The sequence below is a fragment of the Oncorhynchus masou genome, chromosome 11, assembly GCF_036934945.1.
Source record: "Oncorhynchus masou masou isolate Uvic2021 chromosome 11, UVic_Omas_1.1, whole genome shotgun sequence".
Lineage (NCBI taxonomy): Eukaryota > Metazoa > Chordata > Actinopteri > Salmoniformes > Salmonidae > Oncorhynchus > Oncorhynchus masou.
This window is the reverse complement of record NC_088222.1, coordinates 20,759,268-20,781,967: the sequence shown is the minus strand read 5'-3', so window position 1 is coordinate 20,781,967 and position 22,700 is coordinate 20,759,268. Positions and strand designations below refer to the sequence as shown.

General features: G+C 43.4%; 1 protein-coding gene across 2 annotated transcripts; it reads right to left on the bottom strand.

Annotated features, from left to right (window-relative positions):
• Window positions 1–732: 732 nt before the first annotated feature.
• On the bottom strand, window positions 733–21,806 carry LOC135548301 (excitatory amino acid transporter 1-like). Of its 2 annotated transcripts, XM_064977756.1 has the most exons (9): window positions 21,668–21,806; window positions 21,287–21,424; window positions 11,737–11,941; window positions 11,572–11,614; window positions 4,757–5,028; window positions 3,724–3,957; window positions 3,255–3,449; window positions 2,987–3,121; window positions 733–2,200 (listed from the first exon to the last, which is right to left on the bottom strand). In XM_064977756.1, exons 1-9 carry the CDS (start codon window positions 21,804–21,806, stop codon window positions 1,996–1,998), a joined length of 1,566 nt encoding a protein of 521 aa, XP_064833828.1. In that variant the 3' UTR covers window positions 733–1,995. The 2 variants fall into 2 exon arrangements, with proteins under 2 accessions (XP_064833828.1, XP_064833827.1); XM_064977755.1 differs by lacking the exon at window positions 21,668–21,806 and having other exon boundaries at window positions 21,287–21,418.
• Window positions 21,807–22,700: the final 894 nt, after the last annotated feature.

The window sequence follows — 22,700 nt, the reverse complement described above, 5'->3', positions numbered from 1 at the left end:
GTGCTTATCAGCTAGAGTATCAACCAGAGTTGGGTCAACATTTGAATGAAATACTGTTGATAAAGCCCACATGCCGGTAGATGCGGTATCTTTATCAGCGCACATATAGTGCTGCTCAAGTCTTACCACAAGATGGCAGCAAATGTCCACAAACGATTTAATTGCAACCTGCTGTTCCCAGAACAGCTTGATTGTGAGAATAGAGGGGACTACTGCAGCTTCTTTCTCTTCCAAACGTAATATTTAACTAGGATGTCGCATTTAGATAAAGTCAACTTTTTTTTCTAACATCCATCAAAGATCTTCACACATAACTACACGATTGTAGATTATTCAGTGTATGAAACCATTACATTACTATACATAACATATTACATTTACCTTTTAAAGCCACAGTCTATACGTTTCCAGTAATTTAAACTAATTAAATATACTCCTTGATTTAGAAGAATGTGACTCGTAGCTCATACTATAATGCGATGAATAGTACAACTGTCTTTAATACCTTATCATAGCTAGATAATAAAATAAAGACCTAGGCATATTACTTCATTGTTATGGTTGTGTTCTCATAAGACAAATTGTTAAATTGGGTTACCTTTATCACATTTTGTATTACTTTTCATTGTGTTCTGTATAGGGTAATACTTTATTATAATTGCTACAACACATGTTATGTAACAGTTTATTACTGTATGTGTGTCATGGAATACAAATCACCAAAATCAAACATTGCTTCCTTTTTACATTTTATTCAAAATGTTATTCACCAAAGACAAGTCTACCAGTCCATTTAGTTCCTTTTCACCACAAAATGTTGCCTTTACAGAAAGTGAACCATCATATCTCAAAACTTAAAGAAAAAAAGAAAGAAAATAACATATTAGTTAGTTCACACACTGTAATTATCACAAACTATGTTCCTAACCAAGGCATTGGAGTGGCATTTCGGCCCTGAAAACGAATATCATTCTGAATTGAGATTAAAGACGACATATTCACGTAAATAACTATCCATATTATATAGTTAATTTACACATATATCGACATACAATCACTCTACAAAGCCTTAAAAATATTAAACACCTGCTATGTTAAAATAATGATGTACTAAATAGTGAAGGATATTTCAAAGACTCGTTTGTCTTAGGGCTGGCTACAAAATAGGGAATATATAGTGATAACAATTGTTGGATACATATAGTGATGACGATTGTTGGATACATCTCGTTTTAACCATATTGTCAGCATCACAGCACCACCTTCAAGAATTTGATCAAACAAAATAAAGTAAAAATACAATTGGAGTTGTCATATGCAACAGGAATATTGACAGCATGAAAAAAGTTAAATAAAAAAAAATATATATACACACCACTTGGGGATTGTTATTTAAATTACTGCTTATTTAACCCATGATAGGAAGTTGGTTGTTTTTCACCAGAAACAGCTCATAGGGCCTCATTTCATTAGTTGTAGCAAATAAAATGTAATTGTATTTATTATGGATCCCCATTAGCTGCTGCCAAGGCAGTCCACCAAAATTAAGGTAGTTATATACAAATGTGTTCTTTGTTGCTTTTTTTGAAGGATTAAGTCATTCAAACAGGTTGTCCTTTCATAATTTTACAAAATTCCTTTTGGACATCAACACCCCATATCACTTCCTCATTACTTATACCATATACATATTCTAGGCCATGACTTAACTCAACACAAAAATACCCAGACAAACCATAAAACAGGTGGCCTATCTATCTCGTAGAGAGGTGGCGGATGTAAGTAATTTGATTGGGCAACTTCAGAGAAAGAAACATTTTTTTAAAAGTTGGATAGTAAATAGAAAAGTTACTTTATGAATGAAAAAATAACAAAGGAAAGGAAATATGGTAGAGTGAAAATAACTGGACAAATATGACAGATTGAAAACAAAAATGAACCAAAACATTCCGTGTGTGTGCTTGCGTGTGCTTGTGTGCACTACTGAGCGTTGATCTACATCTTGCTTTCAGTTTTTGGACGTTTGGCGTTTTCGTGGTCATTTTCCTGAGAGATGAGCTGGTATGGTTTCTTCCTCTCCTCTAGCACAATGTTCCCCATCTCCACATCCTTGGCCTGCAGCTCCTGTCGAGATAGGAATTCCACAATGCCAGCCCCAATGGAGTCACCCAAGACGTTGGTTGTGGTACGCAGCCGATCACTACAATCCAGGAATAACGTAAGAAGAAAAAGCATAACCAGGGTGAAGGAGTCATATACAGTGGGAGGAGAGACAGAGGTCGAGAGGGGTGGCAGGACATACAGTTTTTAAAAGAAAACCCCAGCCTATGTCCGCTGGGACGTTTGGTCATGTTATATTGAACAGGTCAAAACATTTACCTATTTCCTGCTTTTGATTAAAGGTAAACTAACGTCTTTAGATTACTCATAGTCAAACAAATGCAGAGGGGAAATAGTCCACAGCATTATCAGCAGAGACAATTCCAATATATCCTGTTAAAGAGTAGTCAGAACACTCCCTATAGGCTATCTCATATTCTAATCACTGTGAGAAACATCCATGTTTTCATTAAATGAGGCTTTGACTGTCTGCACATCCCATCCATCCTAGTTTATGGAGAATGGGATTTTCTCACTACCCAATTAGCTGTGTAATTTCTGGGAAGGGAATTCTAATTGAAATCATTAATTTGGGCAACCTAATTATGTTTCTATGTTAAAACTAAAAAAAATGCAATTCCAAAAAGTGGAGCAAGACCCGAGGGATAGTACAAGTGTGTCACTAGGATTGTAGTTGATAAAAAAAGGATGTTCGACCTTTAAAATTAAAGATAAATGGATGGGTTTCAGTTCCAGTCATTATACAATTTGTATACTATACACAATAATTAGTGTGCGTATATTTGCACCATAATAGATTTATCATTATTCAAATATAATTTATCTATTCTCATGTCTCAATCTGAAAATGGGAAAAATTACTCACAGGAACCAATCAACTGCAATGATGAGGGTGATGTCATCAGTGGGAAGTCCAACAGAGGTCAACACAATCACCATGGTGACCAGTCCAGCCTGTGGTATCCCAGCAGCTCCAATACTTGCTGCAGTGGCTGTGATGCTGTTTTATAGCACAAAATGATATATTTTAAACTCTTATCTAGATAAATCATGTAATGTAATTGTAATCATAAACATCTTTTGATTCTGTAAACATAAACTTTAGCTCATTAACCTTAGATACTAATTCTTACCTGATTGTAATGATCTGACCTAAGTTCATGTCCATGTTGTTAACCTGAGCTATGAAGATAGCTGCCAGAGCCTCGTAAAGTGCTGTTCCATCCATGTTAATGGTTGCGCCGACCGGCAACACAAACCGCGTGATGCGCTTATCCACCTTGTTGTTTACCTCCAGACACTTGAAGGTGATGGGAAGGGTTGCTGAGCTGAGATAGAGACGGAGAGAGAAACAGATGGTGTTTGAGTGGTTGTTGTTTTATATTTTTTGTATTAGATCTATTTATCATATTCTCCAGGGGTAAGCTTTAGTAACACTACTAACCAGGATGGTGATGTCTTATAGGCACAATCTGATCAAGAACACTCCTGGCCCTACTATAATAGGCTTTGATTTGACATGAGTCAGGGCCAAGTCAGGCGAGGCTACAGTGTGGCGTAGTCAGAGCAGGCCAGGGAGGAGATTAATGTAAGGGGACCAACCTGGAGGAGGTTCCCAGGGCTGTGATGAGGGCCTCCACCAGCCCCATGATGAAGATGAAGGGGTTCAGCCGTGTGATGGCGAAGTACAGGCCGGGGAGGATGATGAAAGCGTGGATGGACAGGCCTATGATCACCGTGATGGTGTACATGGCCAGCTGACCACCCATCTCAGTGATGTCATCCATCTCCACGATCTTCCCCGATATGAGGAACATGATGCCGATTGGTGCATACCTGTAGAGCAGAGGACGGAGAAGAGGTTATGCTTGGGAAGGATATGGTCACATAGTTAAAAGGGACTTATTTTTCTGTGTAATACTGTAGGCCTGAAAAAGTCAAATGTTTAGTCTCTCACAGACAGACATTTGAGAAATTATCAGTGCATTCTGAGAGTGCAGAGCGCGGGCTATGAAATTACCTTTATTCATAAACAAAACTTGGTTTAAATCTGTCAAATATCTGACTGGGAATATTTTGGATTTATTTGAGTGAACATGTCACTGGTCTTGGTTACAAAGCCTTGTAATTCATCTGTGGAATCATTTAACATCAGGAAGCTACATGCCCCGAGATGGTTCTGTTGGCCAATTATGAGATTGTGGTCCTGCAATTATCTCAGTAACCCTAAAGACCTATATCAGATCATGCCTGTTTATAGTTACCAGATAATTCATAGCAATACCTCAGGCAAGAGGCTAAATAAAGCCATTTGATTGAATTGAGAGGGAGAGATACACATAGTAACTCCCAACTCTACAGGCACTCTACAGGTAGACTTAGCATTTCAAAGCATAGATGTGTAGATTTCTCTGTGCCTGATCCAATCATGAACCACATGCAATGCAGTGGGTTTGCATGCACACACACACACACACACACACACACACACACACACACACACACACACACACACACACACACACACACACACACACACACACACACACACCCCTAATGAATGATTATTGGACCATCATCATAACACACACACACACCATCCTTATAAACACCTATACACACACCAACTACTCACCACATGATAATTGCCACCAGTCTCATGATAGCCTCATTGAGGCTGTCGAAGAAATCCCTGAGGGGCTGGCCCTGCTCCTTCATGTTGCCGATGATGAGGCCAAAGCACATGGAGAAGACCACCAGCCCTAGGGCGTTGACCCCGTTCACCGTGCCTGGGATAGGGATCACCTCCTCCCGGGTAATCTGCTCAGTCAGGTTGGTCAGGTTGAAGACCGAGTCATTCACCATCACCGTTACATGGACAATTCGCTTCCCGTATTTGGTTTTGAACTGGAAGGAAAGAGCCGGTTACGTGAGTGATGGGTTATCATTGTCTTGTTAAAGTGATGATAGCATGTCATTTCCTTTAGTGAAAGTGTTACTGAAATAGTATTTTTAAAGTAATGTTACTGAATATTAACTCAGCCTCTTCATTTTGGCCTGTGCTCCAGTCTTCAAGTTGGATTTTGATGTGCATCTACTGAACATAGATAAGGTGTCTAGGGAAGGTTGTCAGACTTGTGCCCTTTCAATAGATCAGAGAGCAAAAACTCTAAAGGCACCTGCTCCACTCATCACAGCCTTGTGAATTAAACAATGGGCATCTGTATGGCTGGAGCAGTATTCTGTAAGGTTCAGCTGGATCTATGATGACCCTGTATGGGGAGAGGGTCCAGACCACAAAGTGTTGAGCTCCCCATGGACATGCGCCCTCCACCACCAAAAGCCATGGAAAAAAGGTTTAGAATGACAGGAAATGAGCTCAGACCTTGCCCGGGGCCCTGTGAAACTGCGATACGCCACGACCCCCACAATGCTACTATTGCAACACTGCCAATGCTTCATTGCAGTTCAGACCCCACTGTGTCCATCAACCATACCACAACAACTCCAAAACATTCAGATGAATAATGGAAGTGGGTTCTTTATCTGCCGCTGGTGATCATTTTTTATTTACAGCAGAAGTCCAGGCTGTATCACAGTCTGACATAATGTCTCTTATCTCACCACCACTAATAAAATGGGTGTGCTTGATGCAGGTCACGTCAGAGATTCTCAAAATCAGGGGGTGTGGTCGACAGTGCGCACCTCATATCTGCTGTCACATCCAACCTGGATCTATATTTGGTTTTAATGCAGACGATAGCACTGAATCCAGCTTCACACAGATATGCGCTGGTGAAGGGTACCATGAGGTTTATAGTGCTTTCAAAACAACTGGTTACTCTGGAAAAATACGAGCTCAAATCATGGCTTCAGTGATCTTCAGGTTGGAAAGTTGGATCTCGAGAAACGATTTTTCAAAACGATTTTTCCTAGTCGCCGCTTGTTTTTTTCAGAGTTCCCAGTTGTCTTGAATGCACTGAAGTCGGAGATTTCCGAGTTCCCACTTACAAGTTCCGAGTTGTTTTGAATGAGGCATAAATGCTTAGAGGGAGACGGCAGGGTATTCCCTTTGAGTCAGGAACAAAAACTGCTCCGTAGTGACCCGTGAATGCATTCGGTCACATGACCGCTCGATTAGCTGTTCGATTTCACTTACCGGTATGTCAACTGAGCCAGGATCACAGTCAAACAGATTGGGAAGTAGGTCCTAAAGTGCTCTTCCAAGCATTGGAGGTGAGCAATCATCACTCATGTTGGACACTTACAGATGCTGTTTTCTGTCAGTAACATGCACATGCAGCGAAGGGGGCATGGCTTTTGGAAGACTCTCCAATAAGAATTCTTTCCTCTGAATCCACTGATTCGGTCACTCATCGGTAGAATGTTGTTTTTTTTTTAAATATATGTTTTTTAGTACTTTCCAATTCCAGTTAGTCTTGTTCCATCACTGCAACTCCAGTATAGACTGAGGAGAGGAAAAGGTCGAGAGCCATGCATCCTCCAAAACACAACCCGCACTGCTTGCTTACCCCGGAAGGCAGCCACAACAATGTGTCGGAAGAAATACCGTACAGCTGGCGAGTAAAGTCAACATGCATGCCCAGCACGCCACACGGAGTCACTAGAGAGCAATGGGACAAGGACATCCCTGCCGGCCAAACCCTTCCCTAACCTGGATGATGCTGGGCCGATCATGTGCCGCCTCATCGTTCTTCTGGTCGCGGCAAGCTGCGACACAGCCTAGGATCGAACCTGGGTCTGAAGTGAAGCCTTTAGCACTGCCTCAGACCGCTGCGCCACTCGGGAGGCCACCCATAGAATGTTTTTGTATTTCCCCTGCATGTTTGTGTTCAATTCATTCAGTTTCCCAAATATGTCTGTTATATAGTCAGGGAGAAGCATTTTCTTTTCATTACACAGAAAGTCAGTTTCTTTTACATACATTGTGAATGACAACAGTACCTCTCTCAATGAGAAAAATTGTTCTCACACTCGATTACCATCAAGCCTCAGTATGAAATAGAACATTGTCATGCCTCCACATAGTTTTGCGAACAGGCGTGCACACAGTGGATGTGGTTTGATAAAGTTTACAATCGAAGTTACCTACTGTAGTATCTCTCTCCATTTGGAGAGCATAAGCTGGGGAGTTTTGAGTCATTCAGTTAGTTTCCTCTTGATTGCTAACAATAGCAAAAATTGTTCGTTTAACAGTGTTATCTCACAAAGGTATTGATTTGAGTCTCGGTGCCTCTGCCTCCCCACACATTGTTTTTTCACCATATCAATTGTGGCCGGTAATATCAAAGTCTCTGCAGTAGTGTGTGGATTCATAGCGTAGTGGGCCTAATCATTCACTGTGGGAATGATTCAAATGCAACGGTTAAGTGCAGCCTTTTCTGGTTGAATTAGATTTTTTAGATTAGAATCATTTTCATTTAGATTTTTAAAGTTAATCACATTACAATGATTTTTGAGATACAAAGACAATATTATAATATACCTGCAAAACACCAGTCTCAACGTCAACAGTGAAGAGGTGAATCCAGGATGCTGGCCTTCTAGGCAGAGTTGCAAGGAAAAAGCCATATCTCAGACTGGCCAATAAAAAGAAAAGATTAAGATGGGCAAAACACAGACACTGGACAGAGGAACTCTGCCTAGAAGATAAGCATCCTTGAGTCGCCTCTTCATTGTTGATTTTGAGACTGGTGTTTCACGGGCACTATTTAATGAAGCTGCCAGTTGATGACTTGTGAGGCATCTGTTTCTCAAACTAGACACGAATGTACTTGTCCTCTTGCTCAGTTGTGCACTATGGTCTCCCACTCCTCTTTCTATTTTGGTTCGAGCCAATTTGCACAGTTCTGTGAAGGGAGTAGTACACAACGTTGTACGAGATCTTCAGTTTCTTGGCAATTACTCGCATGGAATAGCTTTCATTTCTCAGAACAAGAATAGAAAGTTCTTTGTTTCTGGCCATTTTGAGCCTGTAATCGAACCCACAAATGCTGATGCTCCACATACTCAACTAGTCTAAAGAAGGCCAGTTTTATCACTTCTTTAAATCAGAACAACAGTTTTCAGCTGTGTTAACATAATTGCAAAAGGGTTTTCTAATGATCAATTAGCCTTTTAAAATGATAAACTTGGATTAGCTAACACAACGTGCCATTGGAACACAGGAGTGATGGTTGCTGATAATGGGCCTCTGTACACCTATGTAGATATTCCATAAAAAATCTGCCGTTTCTGGCTACAATAGTCATTTACAACATTAACGATGTCTACACTGTATTTCTGTACAATTTAATGTTATTTGAATTGAAAAAAGTGCTTTTCTTTCAAAAACAATAACATTTTTAAGTGACTCCAAACTTTTGAACGGTAGTGTGTGTGTGTGTGTGCTAACCTTGTCAAGATATCCTCCACTGACATGCTTGTTATCGAGACCACAGGGCACAAGTCATCCTTCGACTGTTTAAATCTCAAAACGAGTCCCTTTCCCTAGATAACCACGTCTCATAGCGTGCAGGCCGTCTAGGAAGATTGTTAGCCTAGCCAGTTATACGTAGTGAGATTCGAACTGCCTCCCCCAGACATCCCTCTCCTCCTCTTGGACACTATCTAGCTAACCAACCTATCTGCCACTGTGTGTTCTCAGCTAGCTAAAACGACAGCCGTTCGTGAGTGTTTTTCATAAATTAAGCCTCGTAGCTTGGCTCACAAATTATTTTATTTATTTTTAACCCCCTTTTTCGTGGTATCCAATTGTTGGTAGTTACTATCTTAGCTCATCGCTACAACTCCTGTACGGGCTCGGGAGAGACGAAGGTTGAAAGCCATGCGTCCTCCGAAACACAACACAACCAAGCAGTACTGCTTCTTAACACAGCGCGCATCCAACCCGGAAGCCAGCTGCACCAATGTGTCGGAAGAAACACCGTGCACCTGGCGACCTGGTTAGCGTGCACTGCACCCGGCCCTCCACAGGAGTCATATCCCTACCCTCCCGAACCCAGACGACGCTAAGTCAATTGTTTGTCGCCCCATAGACCTCCCGGGCGCGGCCGGCTGTGACAGAGTCTGGGCTTGAACCCAGAGTCTCTGGTAGCACAGCTAGCACTGCAGTGCCTTAGACCACTGCGCCACCCATGAGGCCCACAATATATTATTTTGAGGTTGCTGTACAACTCCTGCCAGATTATTGTAGCCCTCTACCTTTACTGGTAGCTGCTCTGTTATCCTCTTGAAACTCTAGGGGCGCTATATCATTTTTGGATAAAAAGACGTGCCCGTTTTAAGCGCAATATTTTGTCACAAAAAGATGCTCGACTATGCATATAATTTGTAGCTTTGGAAAGAAAACACTCTGACGTGTCCAGAACTGCAAAGATATTCTCTGTGCGTGCCCTAGAACGTGAGCTACAGGCAAAACCAAGATGAGACGGCATCCAGGAAATTAGCAGGATTTTTGAAGCTCCGTTTTCCATTGTCTCCTTATATGGCTGTGAATGCGAGAGGAGTGAGTCTGCCCTTTCTGTCGTTTCCCCAAGGTGTCTGCAGCATTGTGACGTATTTGTAGGCATATCATTGGAAGATTGACCATAAGAGACCACATTTACCAGGTGTCCGCCCGGTGTCCTGCGCCGAAATTGGTGCGCAAAACTCAGCTGCAAGTATTTTTCCATGGAATTCAGAGAAGAAAGCATGCTTCCACGAATGATATATCAATGAAGAGATATGTGAAAAAACACCTTGAGGATTGATTCCAAACAACGTTTGCCATGTTTCGGTCGATATTATGGAGTTAATTCGGAAAAAGTTTGACGTTGTTGGTGACTGAATTTTCGGTTTGTTTCGGTAGCCAAATGTGATGTACAAAACGGAGCGATTTCTCCTACACAAAGATGCTTTCAGGAAAAACTGGACATTTGCTATGTAACTGAGAGTCTCCTCATTGAAAACATCCGAAGCTCTTCAAAGGTAAATTATTTTATTTATTTGGTTATCTGGTTTTTGTGAAAATGTTGCGTGCTAAATGCTACTCAAAATGCTAAGCTAGCTTAGCATACTCTTACACAAATTAGTGAATTGCTATGGTTCAAAAGCATATTTTGAAAATCTGAGATGACAGTGTTGTTAAGAAAAGGCTAAGCTTGAGAGCAGGCGCATTATTTTCATTTTATTTGCGATTTTCAGAAATCGTTAACGTTGCTTTATGCTAATGAGCCTGAGGCTTTATTCACGATCCCGGATCCGGGATGGGGAGTTTCAAGCTTCCGGTTACTATTATATTAGTTCATTTGATTCATTAGTATATTTACATGAGAATATATTTTTTTATTTTTTTATTCACATTCTTAGCTGAGAGACTACCACATCACCATTGCTGGGCATGCATGGCTGCTCCTCATTTGGATTTGAACTACAAGTGGAAGATGGTCATGACCTGTTCCCCGCCTGCCGAGGCATTGGCCACCTGCGAGATGCACTCTCTGACCACAGAATTAACTGCACCATCATGCCTGTAAAGGTGAGGGAAGTGCAGCTAGCCAGAGTTGAGGGCCTGGTTTTCACAGATAATTTGAGTCTCTGTGCCTCTGTCTCCCCACACATTGTTTTTTCACCATATCAATTGTGGCTAGTAATATCAAAGTCTCTGCAATAGTGTGTGGTTTCATAGCACTGTTCGCCAGTACCCACCCAGGGCCACCGAGAGAGGGAAAGCCCACAAAACTCTATATGCAAGCCTCGGAGCACTACAGGAAGTCAGACCAGCTGTTCCTGGGTCAAAAGGCCTTGCATTGTCCAAGCAGAGGTTTTCACACTGGGTTGTGGATGTCATCGCTCAGGCCTATAATGGTGTAGGACTCCCTGTTTCAGAACATATGATATGTCACTCTACCAGAAGTGTCACCACATCCAGTGCTCCGCTAAAAGGCGTCCCCATGAATGAGATATGTGCAGCTGCTACGTGGTCGTCGCCCTGCTCGTTCTTAAGATTTTACAAGGTCAACGTCTCATCCTGCCACACCATGGGACCTGCCATTTTCCCAGTGACATTGTCGCATTAATCAGAGGTTAATAGTACTATAACTGTACTGACGTCTGAAAGGTATGAAGTAGAACAGAAGTTACGATTGTAATTATGGTTCTACGAATATCTGTAAGACCGTCAGTACTTTCCTGTCACTCTGAATCTTTAGGCAAGAAGATTTTCTGAGACCGTGTGTGGTCTGATGTACGGTTTTATATGAACTGCGGGGACACGTCCTACCATGCTGTCACATCACCGACGTGACTTTGTTGTTGTTATTACTCAACCTGTGGGGAGTGCGAGGGATGTCATCCACAATTTAAACCGTACTGACGGTCTTCAAGGAATTCGTAGAACCATTGTTACTACAAACGGATGCTACAAATTTAAGTCATTAAATGTTTTACCTGCTGTGTGCAGGCCTGGACCATGTTTGGTGGAAACATGTTTCTGAAATGAAAGAGCATGATCATCACAATGAATGAACACAGGGGTACAATGGCACAAAAACAGTTCTTATTTCCTCCACTAAACCCCTGACCCTCCTCCTACTCTAGTATGCAGCTAGCTACCTGATGAGATCCAGGAAGGCGTCGGCAGGGCTGATGTCTTCTATCTTCGACTGTTTCATGAACTCATCCTTAGATCCTTTCCCAGGGTGGATGATGAGCACCACGATGATGCCTATGATGACAGCGATAATGGTGGTTGTCATGTAATACACCACAGCTCGCATGCCCATCTTTCCTGAAGCCTTACTGTCCAGTGCTGCCATGCCTGGTTGGGAGAGACAAGGGAGATGTTGTTTAGAAGAACAGTATTATCCCATTGTGCAACATTTCTAACATTTCTTCATAGCAGTGGCATGAAAACACTTGAAATAGCAATTGCCTAGCCATATTAGCCTGCATTCTGGATAGCTCCTGAAGCTATGCTGATGTGTTGGATGGTGTTGGAGCCAGAGAGACAGAAGGGTGAGTCCTTGCTCTGGTCAAGAAAAGCCCAATGCCCTAAGGCAGATACAGGAACACTGTGAGAACTGAGGGGCCACAGAATTGTTGAGAAGTGTCTATGCCATAACAGGCAATTGTTGGCTGGTATTGGAACAGCAGGGTTCTCAGATATCTCATCATAGGTGACAATGAGGTTGAACTCAGTGAACTGGGGCTATCAGGTGTAACATCAAGAGACCAGTGGCGACCCGTCATTCTGTTTTGAGCCCCACATTTTTAGCAAAAAAATTATAAAATACATTTTCTTTTTTGGGGGGCTTGCCTGTTTTGCATGTTATTTTGGCATTAATACATATCAGTTCGCAAATAATGTTTAAAAATTTAATTGGATTGAGTTAATAAAGATGCATACAAGCATGGTCTCTTATTTTCTTGAGGAAGGCAGCTCCAAATTGCAGGTGTTTCAGCCTAGCTCAGTGGTTTCTGTGGTGGTGGGGCAAGCCAGCAGAAAATACAGAGCTCTGCTCTCATGGGGACACTACATTTTCTTTTTTCTTTATTTAACTAGGCAAGTCAGTTAAGAACAAATTCTTATTTTCAATGACAGTGGGTTAACTGCAGAACGACAGATTTGTACCTTGTCAGCTCAGAGATTTGAACTTGCAACCTTCCAGTTACTAGTCCAACGCTCTAACCACTAGGCTACCCATCAAAGCCAAGTCTATGGGTAGACCTCGAAAATTCTAGCCATTTGGGTGTTGCCATAGAGTTACATTAGAAGTGCCCATCCAAGAAGGCTCAAGGTCATTGGCCACAGATATAATTACGTCAAATCACGTTATACAGTTTCAGTCAGAAGTTTACATACACCTTAGCCAAATACATTTAATGTCAGTTTTTAAAAATTCCCTGTCTTAGGACAGTTAGGATCACCACTTTATGTTAAGAATGTGAAATGTCATAATAATAGTAGAGTGTGATTTATTTCAGCTTTTATTTATTTTCTTCACATTCCCAGTGAGTCCGAAGTTTACATACAATCAATTAGTATTTGGTAGCAATGCCTTTAAATTGTTTAACTTGAGTCAAATGTTTCGGGTAGGCTTTCACAAGCTTCCCACAAGAAGTTGGGTGAATTTTGGCCCATTCCTCCTGACAGAGCTGGTGTAACTGAGTCAGGTTTGTAGGCCTCCTTGCTCGCACACGCTTTTTCAGTTCTGCCCACAAATGTTCTATAGGATCAAGGTCAGGGCTTTGTGATGGCCACTCCAATACCTTAACTTTGTTGTCCTTAAGCCATTTTGCAACAAATTTGAAAGTATGCTTTGGGTCATTGTAATTTGGAAAACCCATTTGCGACCAAACTTTAACTTCCTGACTGATGTCTTGAGATGTTGCTTCAATATATCCACATCATTTTACTTCCTCATGATACCATCTATTTTGTGAAGTGCACCAGTCCCTCCTGCAGCAAAGCACCCCCACAACATGATGCTGCCACCCCCGTGCTTCACGGTTGGGATGGTGTTCTTCGGCTTGCAAGCATCCCCCTTTTTCCTCCAAACATAACAATGGTCATTATGGCCAAACAGTTCTATTTTTGTTTCATCAGACCAGAGAACATTTCTCCAAAAAGTACAAACTTTGTCTCCATGTGCAGTTGCAAACCGTAGTCTGGCTTTTTTATGGCGGTTTTGGAGCAGTGGTTTCTTCCTTGCTGAGCGGCCTTTTAGGTTATGTCGATATAGGACTCATTTTACTGTGGCTTCACAAGGTCCTTTGCTGTTGTTCTGAGATTGATTTGCACTTTTCGCACCAAAGTACGTTCATCTCTAGGAGACAGAACGTGTCTCCTTCCTGAGCGGTATGACTGCTGCGTGGTCCCACGGTGTTTCTACTTGCGTACTATTGTTTGTACAGATGAACATGGTACCTTCGGGCATTTGAAAATTGCTCCGAAGGACGAACCAGACTTGTGGAGGTCTACAATTATTTTTGAGGTCTTGGCTGATTGAGTTTGAAGGTATGCCTTGAAATACATCCACAGGTACACCTCATTTACATTTACATTTAAGTCATTTAGCAGACGCTCTTATCCAGAGCGACTTACAAATTGGTGAATTCACCTTCTGACATCAGTGGAACAGCCACTTTACAATAGTGCATCTAAATCATTTAAGGGGGGGTGAGAAGGATTGCTTTATCCTATCCTAGGTATTCCTTGAAGAGGTGGGGTTTCAGGTGTCTCCGGAAGGTGGTGATTGACTCCGCTGTCCTGGCATCATGAGGGAGTTTGTTCCACCATTGGGGGGCCAGAGCAGCGAACAGTTTTGACTGGGCTGAGCGGGAACTGTACTTCCTCAGTGGTAGGGAGGCGAGCAGGCCAGAGGTGGATGAACGCAGTGCCCTTGTTTGGGTGTAGGGCCTGATCAGAGCCTGGAGGTACTGCGGTGCCGTTCCCCTCACAGCTCCGTAGGCAAGCACCATGGTCTTGTAGCGGATGCGAGCTTCAACTGGAAGCCAGTGGAGAGAGCGGAGGAGCGGGGTGACGTGAGAGAACTTGGGAAGGTTGAACACCAGACGGGCTGCGGCGTTCTGGATGAGTTGTAGGGGTTTAATGGCACAGGCAGGGAGCCCAGCCAACAGCGAGTTGCAGTAATCCAGACGGGAGATGACAAGTGCCTGGATTAGGACCTGCACCGCTTCCTGTGTGAGGCAGGGGCGTACTCTGCGGATGTTGTAGAGCATGAACCTACAGGAACGGGCCACCGCCTTGATGTTAGTTGAGAACGACAGGGTGTTGTCCAGGATCACGCCAAGGTTCTTAGCGCTCTGGGAGGAGGAAACAATGGAGTTGTCAACCGTGATGGCGAGATCATGGAACGGGCAGTCCTTCCCCGGGAGGAAGAGCAGCTCCGTCTTGCCGAGGTTCAGCTTGAGGTGGTGATCCGTCATCCACACTGATATGTCTGACAGACATGCAGAGATGCGATTCGCCACCTGGTCATCAGAAGGGGGAAAGGAGAAGATTAATTGTGTGTCGTCTGCATAGCAGTGATAGGAGAGACCATGTGAGGTTATGACAGAGCCAAGTGACTTGGTGTATAGCGAGAATAGGAGAGGGCCTAGAACAGAGCCCTGGGGGACACCAGTGGTGAGAGCGCGTGGCGAGGAGACAGATTCTCGCCACGCCACCTGGTAGGAGCGACCTGTCAGGTAGGACGCAATCCAAGCGTGGGCCGCACCGGAGATGCCCAACTCGGAGAGGGTGGAGAGGAGGATCTGATGGTTCACAGTGTCGAAGGCAGCCGATAGGTCTAGAAGGATGAGAGCAGAGGAGAGAGAGTTAGCTTTAGCAGTGCGGAGCGCCTCCGTGATACAGAGAAGAGCAGTCTCAGTTGAATGACTAGTCTTGAAACCTGACTGATTTGGATCAAGAAGGTCATTCTGAGAGAGATAGCGGGAGAGCTGGCCAAGGACGGCACGTTCAAGAGTTTTGGAGAGAAAAGAAAGAAGGGATACTGGTCTGTAGTTGTTGACATCGGAGGGATCGAGTGTAGGTTTTTTCAGAAGGGGTGCAACTCTCGCTCTCTTGAAGACGGAAGGGACGTAGCCAGCGGTCAGGGATGAGTTGATGAGCGAGGTGAGGTAAGGGAGAAGGTCTCCGGAAATGGTCTGGAGAAGAGAGGAGGGGATAGGGTCAAGCGGGCAGGTTGTTGGGCGGCCGGCCGTCACAAGAAGCGAGATTTCATCTGGAGAGAGGGGAGAAAGAGGTCAGAGCACAGGGTAGGGCAGTGTGAGCAGAACCAGCGGTGTTGTTTGACTTAGCAAACGAGGATCGGATGTCGTCGACCTTCTTTTCAAAATGGTTGACGAAGTCATCTGCAGAGAGGGAGGAGGGGGGAGGGGAGGAGGATTCAGGAGGGAGGAGAAGGTGGCAAAGAGCTTCCTAGGGTTAGAGGCAGATGCTTGGAATTTAGAGTGGAAGAAAGTGGCTTTAGCAGCAGAGACAGAGGAGGAAAATGTAGAGAGGAGGGAGTGAAAGGATGCCAGGTCCGCAGGGAGGCGAGTTTTCCTCCATTTCCGCTCGGCTGCCCGGAGCACTGTTCTGTGAGCTCGCAGTGAGTTGTCGAGCCACGGAGCGGGGGGGAGGACCGAGCCGGCCTGGAGGATAGGGGACATAGAGAGTCAAAGGATGCAGAAAGGGAAGAGAGGAGGGTTGAGGAGGCAGAATCAGGAGATAGGTTGGAGAAGGTATGAGCAGAGGGAAGAGATGATAGGATGGAAGAGGAGAGAGTAGCGGGGAGAAAGCGAAGGTTGGGACGGCGCAATACCATCCGAGTAGGGGCAGTGTGGGAAGTGTTGGATGAGAGCGAGAGGGAAAAGGATACAAGGTAGTGGTCGGAGACTTGGAGGGGAGTTGCAATGAGGTTAGTGGAAGAACAGCATCTAGTAAAGATGAGGTCGAGCGTATTGCCTGCCTTGTGAGTAGGGGGAAGGTGAGAGGGTGAGGTCAAAAGAGGAGAGGAGTGGAAAGAAGGAGGCAGAGAGGAATGAGTCAAAGGTAGACGTGGGGAGGTTAAAGTCGCCCAGGACTGTGAGAGGTGAGCCGTCCTCAGGAAAGGAGCTTATCAAGGCATCAAGCTCATTGATGAACTCTCCGAGGGAACCTGGAGGGCGATAAATGATAAGGATGTTAAGCTTGAAAGGGCTGGTAACTGTGACAGCATGGAATTCAAAGGAGGCGATAGACAGATGGGTAAGGGGAGAAAGAGAGAATGACCACTTGGGAGAGATGAGGATCCCGGTGCCACCACCCCGCTGACCAGAAGCTCTCGGGGTGTGCGAGAACACGTGGGCGGACGAAGAGAGAGCAGTAGGAGTAGCAGTGTTGTCTGTGGTGATCCATGTTTCCGTCAGTGCCAAGAAGTCGAGGGACTGGAGAGAGGCATAGGCTGAGATGAACTCTGCCTTGTTGGCCGCAGATCGGCAGTTCCAGAGGCTACCGGAGACCTCCAATGATGTCAATTAGCCTATCAGAAACTTCTAAAGCCATGACAATATTTTCTGGAATTTTTCAAGCTGTTTAAAGGCACAGTCAACTTAGTGTATGTAAACTTCTGACCCACTGGAATTGTGATACAGTGAGTTATAAGTGAAATAATATGTCTGAAAACAATTGTTGGAAAAATGACTTGTGTCAAGCACAAAGTAGATGTCTTAATCAACTTGCAAAAACTATAGTTTGTTAACAAGAAATGTGTGGAGTGGTTGGAAAACGAGTTTTAATGAATCCAACCTAAGTGGATGTAAACTTCTGACTTCAACTGTATGTACAGTAGCTTTGATTGGACTGTTCATGTCAACATCATACTTTCAAAATCCTAGCTAGCACTCATTATGAATCAAGTCAACAATCTACTGGCAAATCCTTTTTAATCCTTGTCATATGAAGAGAAATAATGAAGAGATTATAGATAACATATCGGTGCTCATTGAACATAAACATTACACAACAAGTTGGAAATCGCAAATTCACCAATGAGTGGTTTGGAAGGAATCAGTGACGGGTTGTGTGGTCCCAAATCTGCGGTTAAGGGGCTCTTTTCCAAGTTTAAAATTATAAACATTCAACATTGGCCATGCTGCCAATGAAGCTGTCACGTCTGCTCACCGCTCTTCCTGCCCTGCATCACACACTCCTTCCATCCGTTATACACACCCGCCTTCCCTCATCACGCACATCAGCGATATTGGACTCCCCTGGACTCACTCATCACCTGTTATTACCTCCCCTATATTTGTCAGTTCCCCAGCTCTGTTCTCCACTTCTGCATTGATTGTCTTTTGTTTGCGTTACTCGTTTGCTGACGCTGTTCCTGTCTCGTTCCATGTCCGTTCTACATTAAATGTTTTACTCCCCGTACCTGCTTCGTCTCTCCAGTGTCATCCCATGTGACAGAAGCATGATTTGTGCTGCGCTCAAAACAACTTATCTCGGAACTGCGAAAACGTGACTTCAGTGAGTTCAAGACAACTGGGCAGTCGGGAATAAACAAGCTCCGACTGGGAAAAAAGTGTTTTAAACGGTCATCCAACTCGGAATTGTAAATCTGGCCTCTTTCTAGAGCTATGACCTGAAGATTAATGAAGTAATCAAGATTCAACCTTGTTTTTTTCTGAGTTGTTTTGAAAGCACCATAAATCCAGAGAATGCCAGACTTTGATGACAACATTTGCCCACGAAGGACCACCGTGCCACCTTCCTGTTCAAGTGAACACAGCACAACAAGGTGAGTCTAAAAATGTATTGTATGATGCTGCATAAATGATGTAATATGCCAGGGAGATATGTTTACTGTAGCTAAGAAAGTAATTCCAAATCAAAATGTATTTGTCACATGCAACGAATACATGTGTAGACCTAACAGTGAAATGCTTACTTACAAGCCCTTAACCAACAATGCAGTTTTAAGAAGAAGAAATAAAAGTAACATAATTATAGGGCAGCAGTAAAATAACAATAGCGAGGCTATATTCAGGGGGTACCGGCACAGTGTCAATGTGTGGGGGCACTGGTTAGTCGTGGAAATTGAGGTAATATGTACATATAGATAGAGTTCAATTGACTATGCATAGATAATAAACACAGAATAGCAGCAGCGTAAAAGAGGGGAGGAACAATACAAATAGTCTGGGTAGTCATTTGATTAGACTATGGGTATGTTGTGTAGTAAGATGTTAGTAGCCCATGTGCCTCACCCTAATAATTTAGTCTGTTTAATGTTGCCTACTGTTCTGACATGGTGGTGCACATGTAGCCTATATAGCCTGTTTTATAGAGAAATGTCATCATTGAATATTGTAAGAGCTTTCACTGTCTGCTTATATGCCCCCTTTATTTATCCTACGGTTCTAACTTGGTGTACAGGGAGAACACTAAGAACGACCCACGTTCTGAATTCTGTCACTGTACATTTCAAAAGTGCTAAACAAATAGTTATCGACTACGTCCGTCTTAGCTCGCTCGTTAATGTCTTAATCGAAATGACGGATTGCGTCTTATCCTCTTGTCGTCCCCTTATGCCATAGTTTGTACATCTCATTTGTCATTAGAATCCAAATTTGTTTCAGCAAGTTTGCCATATCAGCTGTGTTTTTATAAAAAAAGGCAGTAAATGAGGCTGAGTGAACTGTTTCGCTACCAGACAAGGCTCCGCTGATAGCCAGGTAAGATGTTGGGACAGCTAAGAGGCCCTAAGAGTTTGTGGGCACTGTTTGTCACGTTATAGTGCAATTCATGTATTGTTTAGTGTTGTGTAGTGGCTTTGCTGGCATGCATCCCACTTTTTTATTATTTTTGCCAGACCAAGATGTACAGCTGAAATCACCACTGCAAGAGACTAATAGATGACCTCAGTGTGAACTAGTCTACTGCCATGGCAGTCACTCTCCTCCTCTTTCTCAGAGATTATTTATCATCTCTCATTATTGTAGACCAGAGATTATCTGACCTGCTGGAGGATGCAGCCTAATACAAAGAGTCAACAGGTGTGCAGATTAATGGGCTGCCTGACAGTCATCTGACAGGAATCAGAAATCAGGTTAATAGCAAAACATACAGGCGAGGAAATGTATTGACGTTCTCCATCTGAAATTAGATAAGGATTATGGTTTGCTTCTCCCGACTGACATCTCTCAATCTTACAAATAGGCCATGGGTAAGAGAGCCATTATATTGAAAGACTGCTACCTGAAAAGGCATTGCAATAAAGTTTGCTTTGGATTTTCCAAGGTGTCAGGGGCCGTTCTGGTGTGTTATACCAATTCAGTGTGCTGATGGACTAAGCGTTTTTTGTGTAAGCGAGATGTCTGAGATTTAATTCTGTTAGGGGCACTGCCATTAGACTAAACCTCCTCACCCTCCATTTAACCCTCGTTCAACTCTCAATCTCCTTCATCCCGCTTCCCTCTCCCACAATCACCCCTCTGCTGACCTGTGCCACTGCTCTTTTCTGTGTCTCTCTGTTCTGTGCCTCTTTATTTCACTCTCTTTTTCTCTCTTCCCTCCATCCTCTCTCTGAGTCCTCAGAAACTTGTCCACTTGCCATGCGCCCATAACGACTTTGCATCTCCACATTGCCATGGAAACTGCAAACAAGCCATTGGACCACTTTCACAGGACTAAAGAAATGACTTATGTGGGTTCTTTTCAGGGGTTACTACAAAGACGAAGGATGAAACAAAAATTGACATCTCCTTTTCTGCCACTCCACAGTTCTACTGTTTTTTAGTGTTTAAAATGTGATCAGAGAAAGGATTCTTACTAAACATTCACTGCTTCTTTCAAGCCATTGTGAACATTCACAAATGTGGTTAGTTTAAAAAGAGGTTTGTTTGAAAAGAAAATGAGATACAGATCAGCTCAATCTTACTTTGAGAAATGACTAGAGCTTGCTGCTGTAGGTCTAGTTTCAAGGTCACAGTAAATCACTCAGCGTTAGCATAGTGATGTCATTTATACTATACATCATACCAAGCTAGATCATATGGATCCTAACCTTGTTGAGGACTCAGGAAGATACTAGATGGTGTAGTTGCATGTCCGCTTGTGTACCTGGGCAGTGGCCCCTTTTTTCTAGGTCGTAACCTCTTATCCCACTACCCTCCAAACCACTTTCTGTATTTTGGTGCTGGGTGTCATGGAATGCCACAAAACAATACAGCTGTGTAGAAAGTGGCAGAGTGGCACATTGTGTGCTTTTATCCTTGTGAAGTGAAGCAGGAGGAAGAGGTTCAAGGGGGTACCCATCCCAAAGCTAACCTCTCAGACCCACAGGCAGTGGGTGTCTTTTCTACTGAAGCTAACCCCACTCCCTCTTCCCTCATTCTCTACACCGCATTTTAATAGAAAAGGAGTACAATGAAATGACTGTCTCCATGCCAGAGCCTAGAGACCAATGGGAATCTGGAGAAAAATACATTTCACACGGATCAAGCATAAGTTACAATACCTGTGCTTGTGCCTCAAGCCCCTTTGGCATTCTCCCTTTTCCTTTGGGCCTCCACACCTGTCTTTCAAACACCACTAAATCCACCCCTCATCTGCATGCTAAAAACATCTAAACTTGCCTCTGGTGGAGGGCATCCGTATAGTGACTTGGTGTACCTGTGATTAGACTGGATACTAGCAGGGGAAGCACCAGCATCTGTAGCATCCTCATCAGCAGCTCTCCGGGGAAAGAGAAGTACTTCACCTCTCGGTAGGTCATTTTATAGGGACGCAGTGCAAAGCCTAGGATTATACCTGGAGAATCAGAAGGGCTGATTAGTGGGCTTGAAACTGCATGTAGAACAGAGGACAATGAGAGGCTCTGTCTCTCAATCACCTCTAGAATGAGGTTTGTAGGCGAGTCTCCCAATTGGATTTTGGATTGCAATAGAAAAGCATGGGTTTCAAAGTGTGTGGGTGTGTGTGCGTGTCCGTGAGTATGTAGGCCTGTTTGTGTGTATTGTGTATGTAGGCCTGTCTGGGGGCGGGTTCACTCGCCTACAATGACGGCAGCTACAGTAAAGAGCACGAAGGCGTGCTTCTTGAAGAAGGCCTGGACATCTTCTTTAGAGATGTCCTCCACTTTCCTTTTGGCCTTCATGGTCCTTATGTGGATGCCCTCCCGGATCCGCTGCATCCTAGTGTGGAAATACAAAGCCGGGAGAGTTTCCTCATTACTGGTCATGACTGCAGACGGGACTAGGGGTGTCTCACACACACACACACACACACACCTCTTAAACACCCAGAGAACCTGAACCAATGGGTCAGACTGGACCTTACCTTGGTGATAGCTACTGGATATAGATGAAATGACACATGACAATACACATGCAGTTGAAATGGCACATGCAGACGTTCACATTGACATTGCAATGCAGTTGATAAGAGAAAAAAAGGATAGCTTCTTTTTCTTATCGCAAATCTTGACCATATGGTGTGTAATCAAAATAACAATGTACATAAATTGATATGATAAAATAATCACAGAACCTTGAGAAGAGAGCAAGTAATTTTAGTGTAACAAAAAAGCCAGCATTTTTTTCCATTATGAATCCATCCATGACAAGCATCGAAGACCCTGAACACAGGAAGCACAATTTGTCAGTTGTTTGATTGAAAATTGGCAACACTCTGAACAAACTGCACATTTATATACAAAGATTTTGTTTGCATTTAAATTAATGTAAATTATGTGGACATGTTGCTATGGATAGTGTAAAATGTATTGAAAATCGGAACAAAGGATGAGACCTTTCATGCATGGCCACATCAACAGTATGTACCCCTGATATACAGATACAACAACACAAGGTCCACACAGACCTGGCCATTCCCTTGCTCAACACCACCAACAACTCTGTTGTTAGGAACTTTAAGAAAACCTAAAAAGGGAAAAGCAAAACAAAACACTGACCTTCACCAGTGTAGATGTTCCTTCTTTAGACAAACTCCTATTCCTGACGATGCTCAGGGTTATCCTCAGCCTGAGGACAGGTCAGGCAGGTAGGGAGCAGCAGTGGGTCCGTCA

Bases quoted from the DNA above. Each gene is read 5' to 3' on its own strand.
- LOC135548301 (XM_064977756.1), bottom strand. From the start codon at position 21,806: ATGCAGCGGATCCGGGAGGGCATCCACATAAGGACCATGAAGGCCAAA. The intron at 5,029-11,571 runs GTAAAACATTTA...CTTTCCTTCCAG, and splicing joins TCCAGGCCTGCACACAGCAG to TTCAAAACCAAATACGGGAA. The intron at 3,958-4,756 runs GTGAGTAGTTGG...TCTGCTCTACAG, and splicing joins CTGGTGGCAATTATCATGTG to GTATGCACCAATCGGCATCA.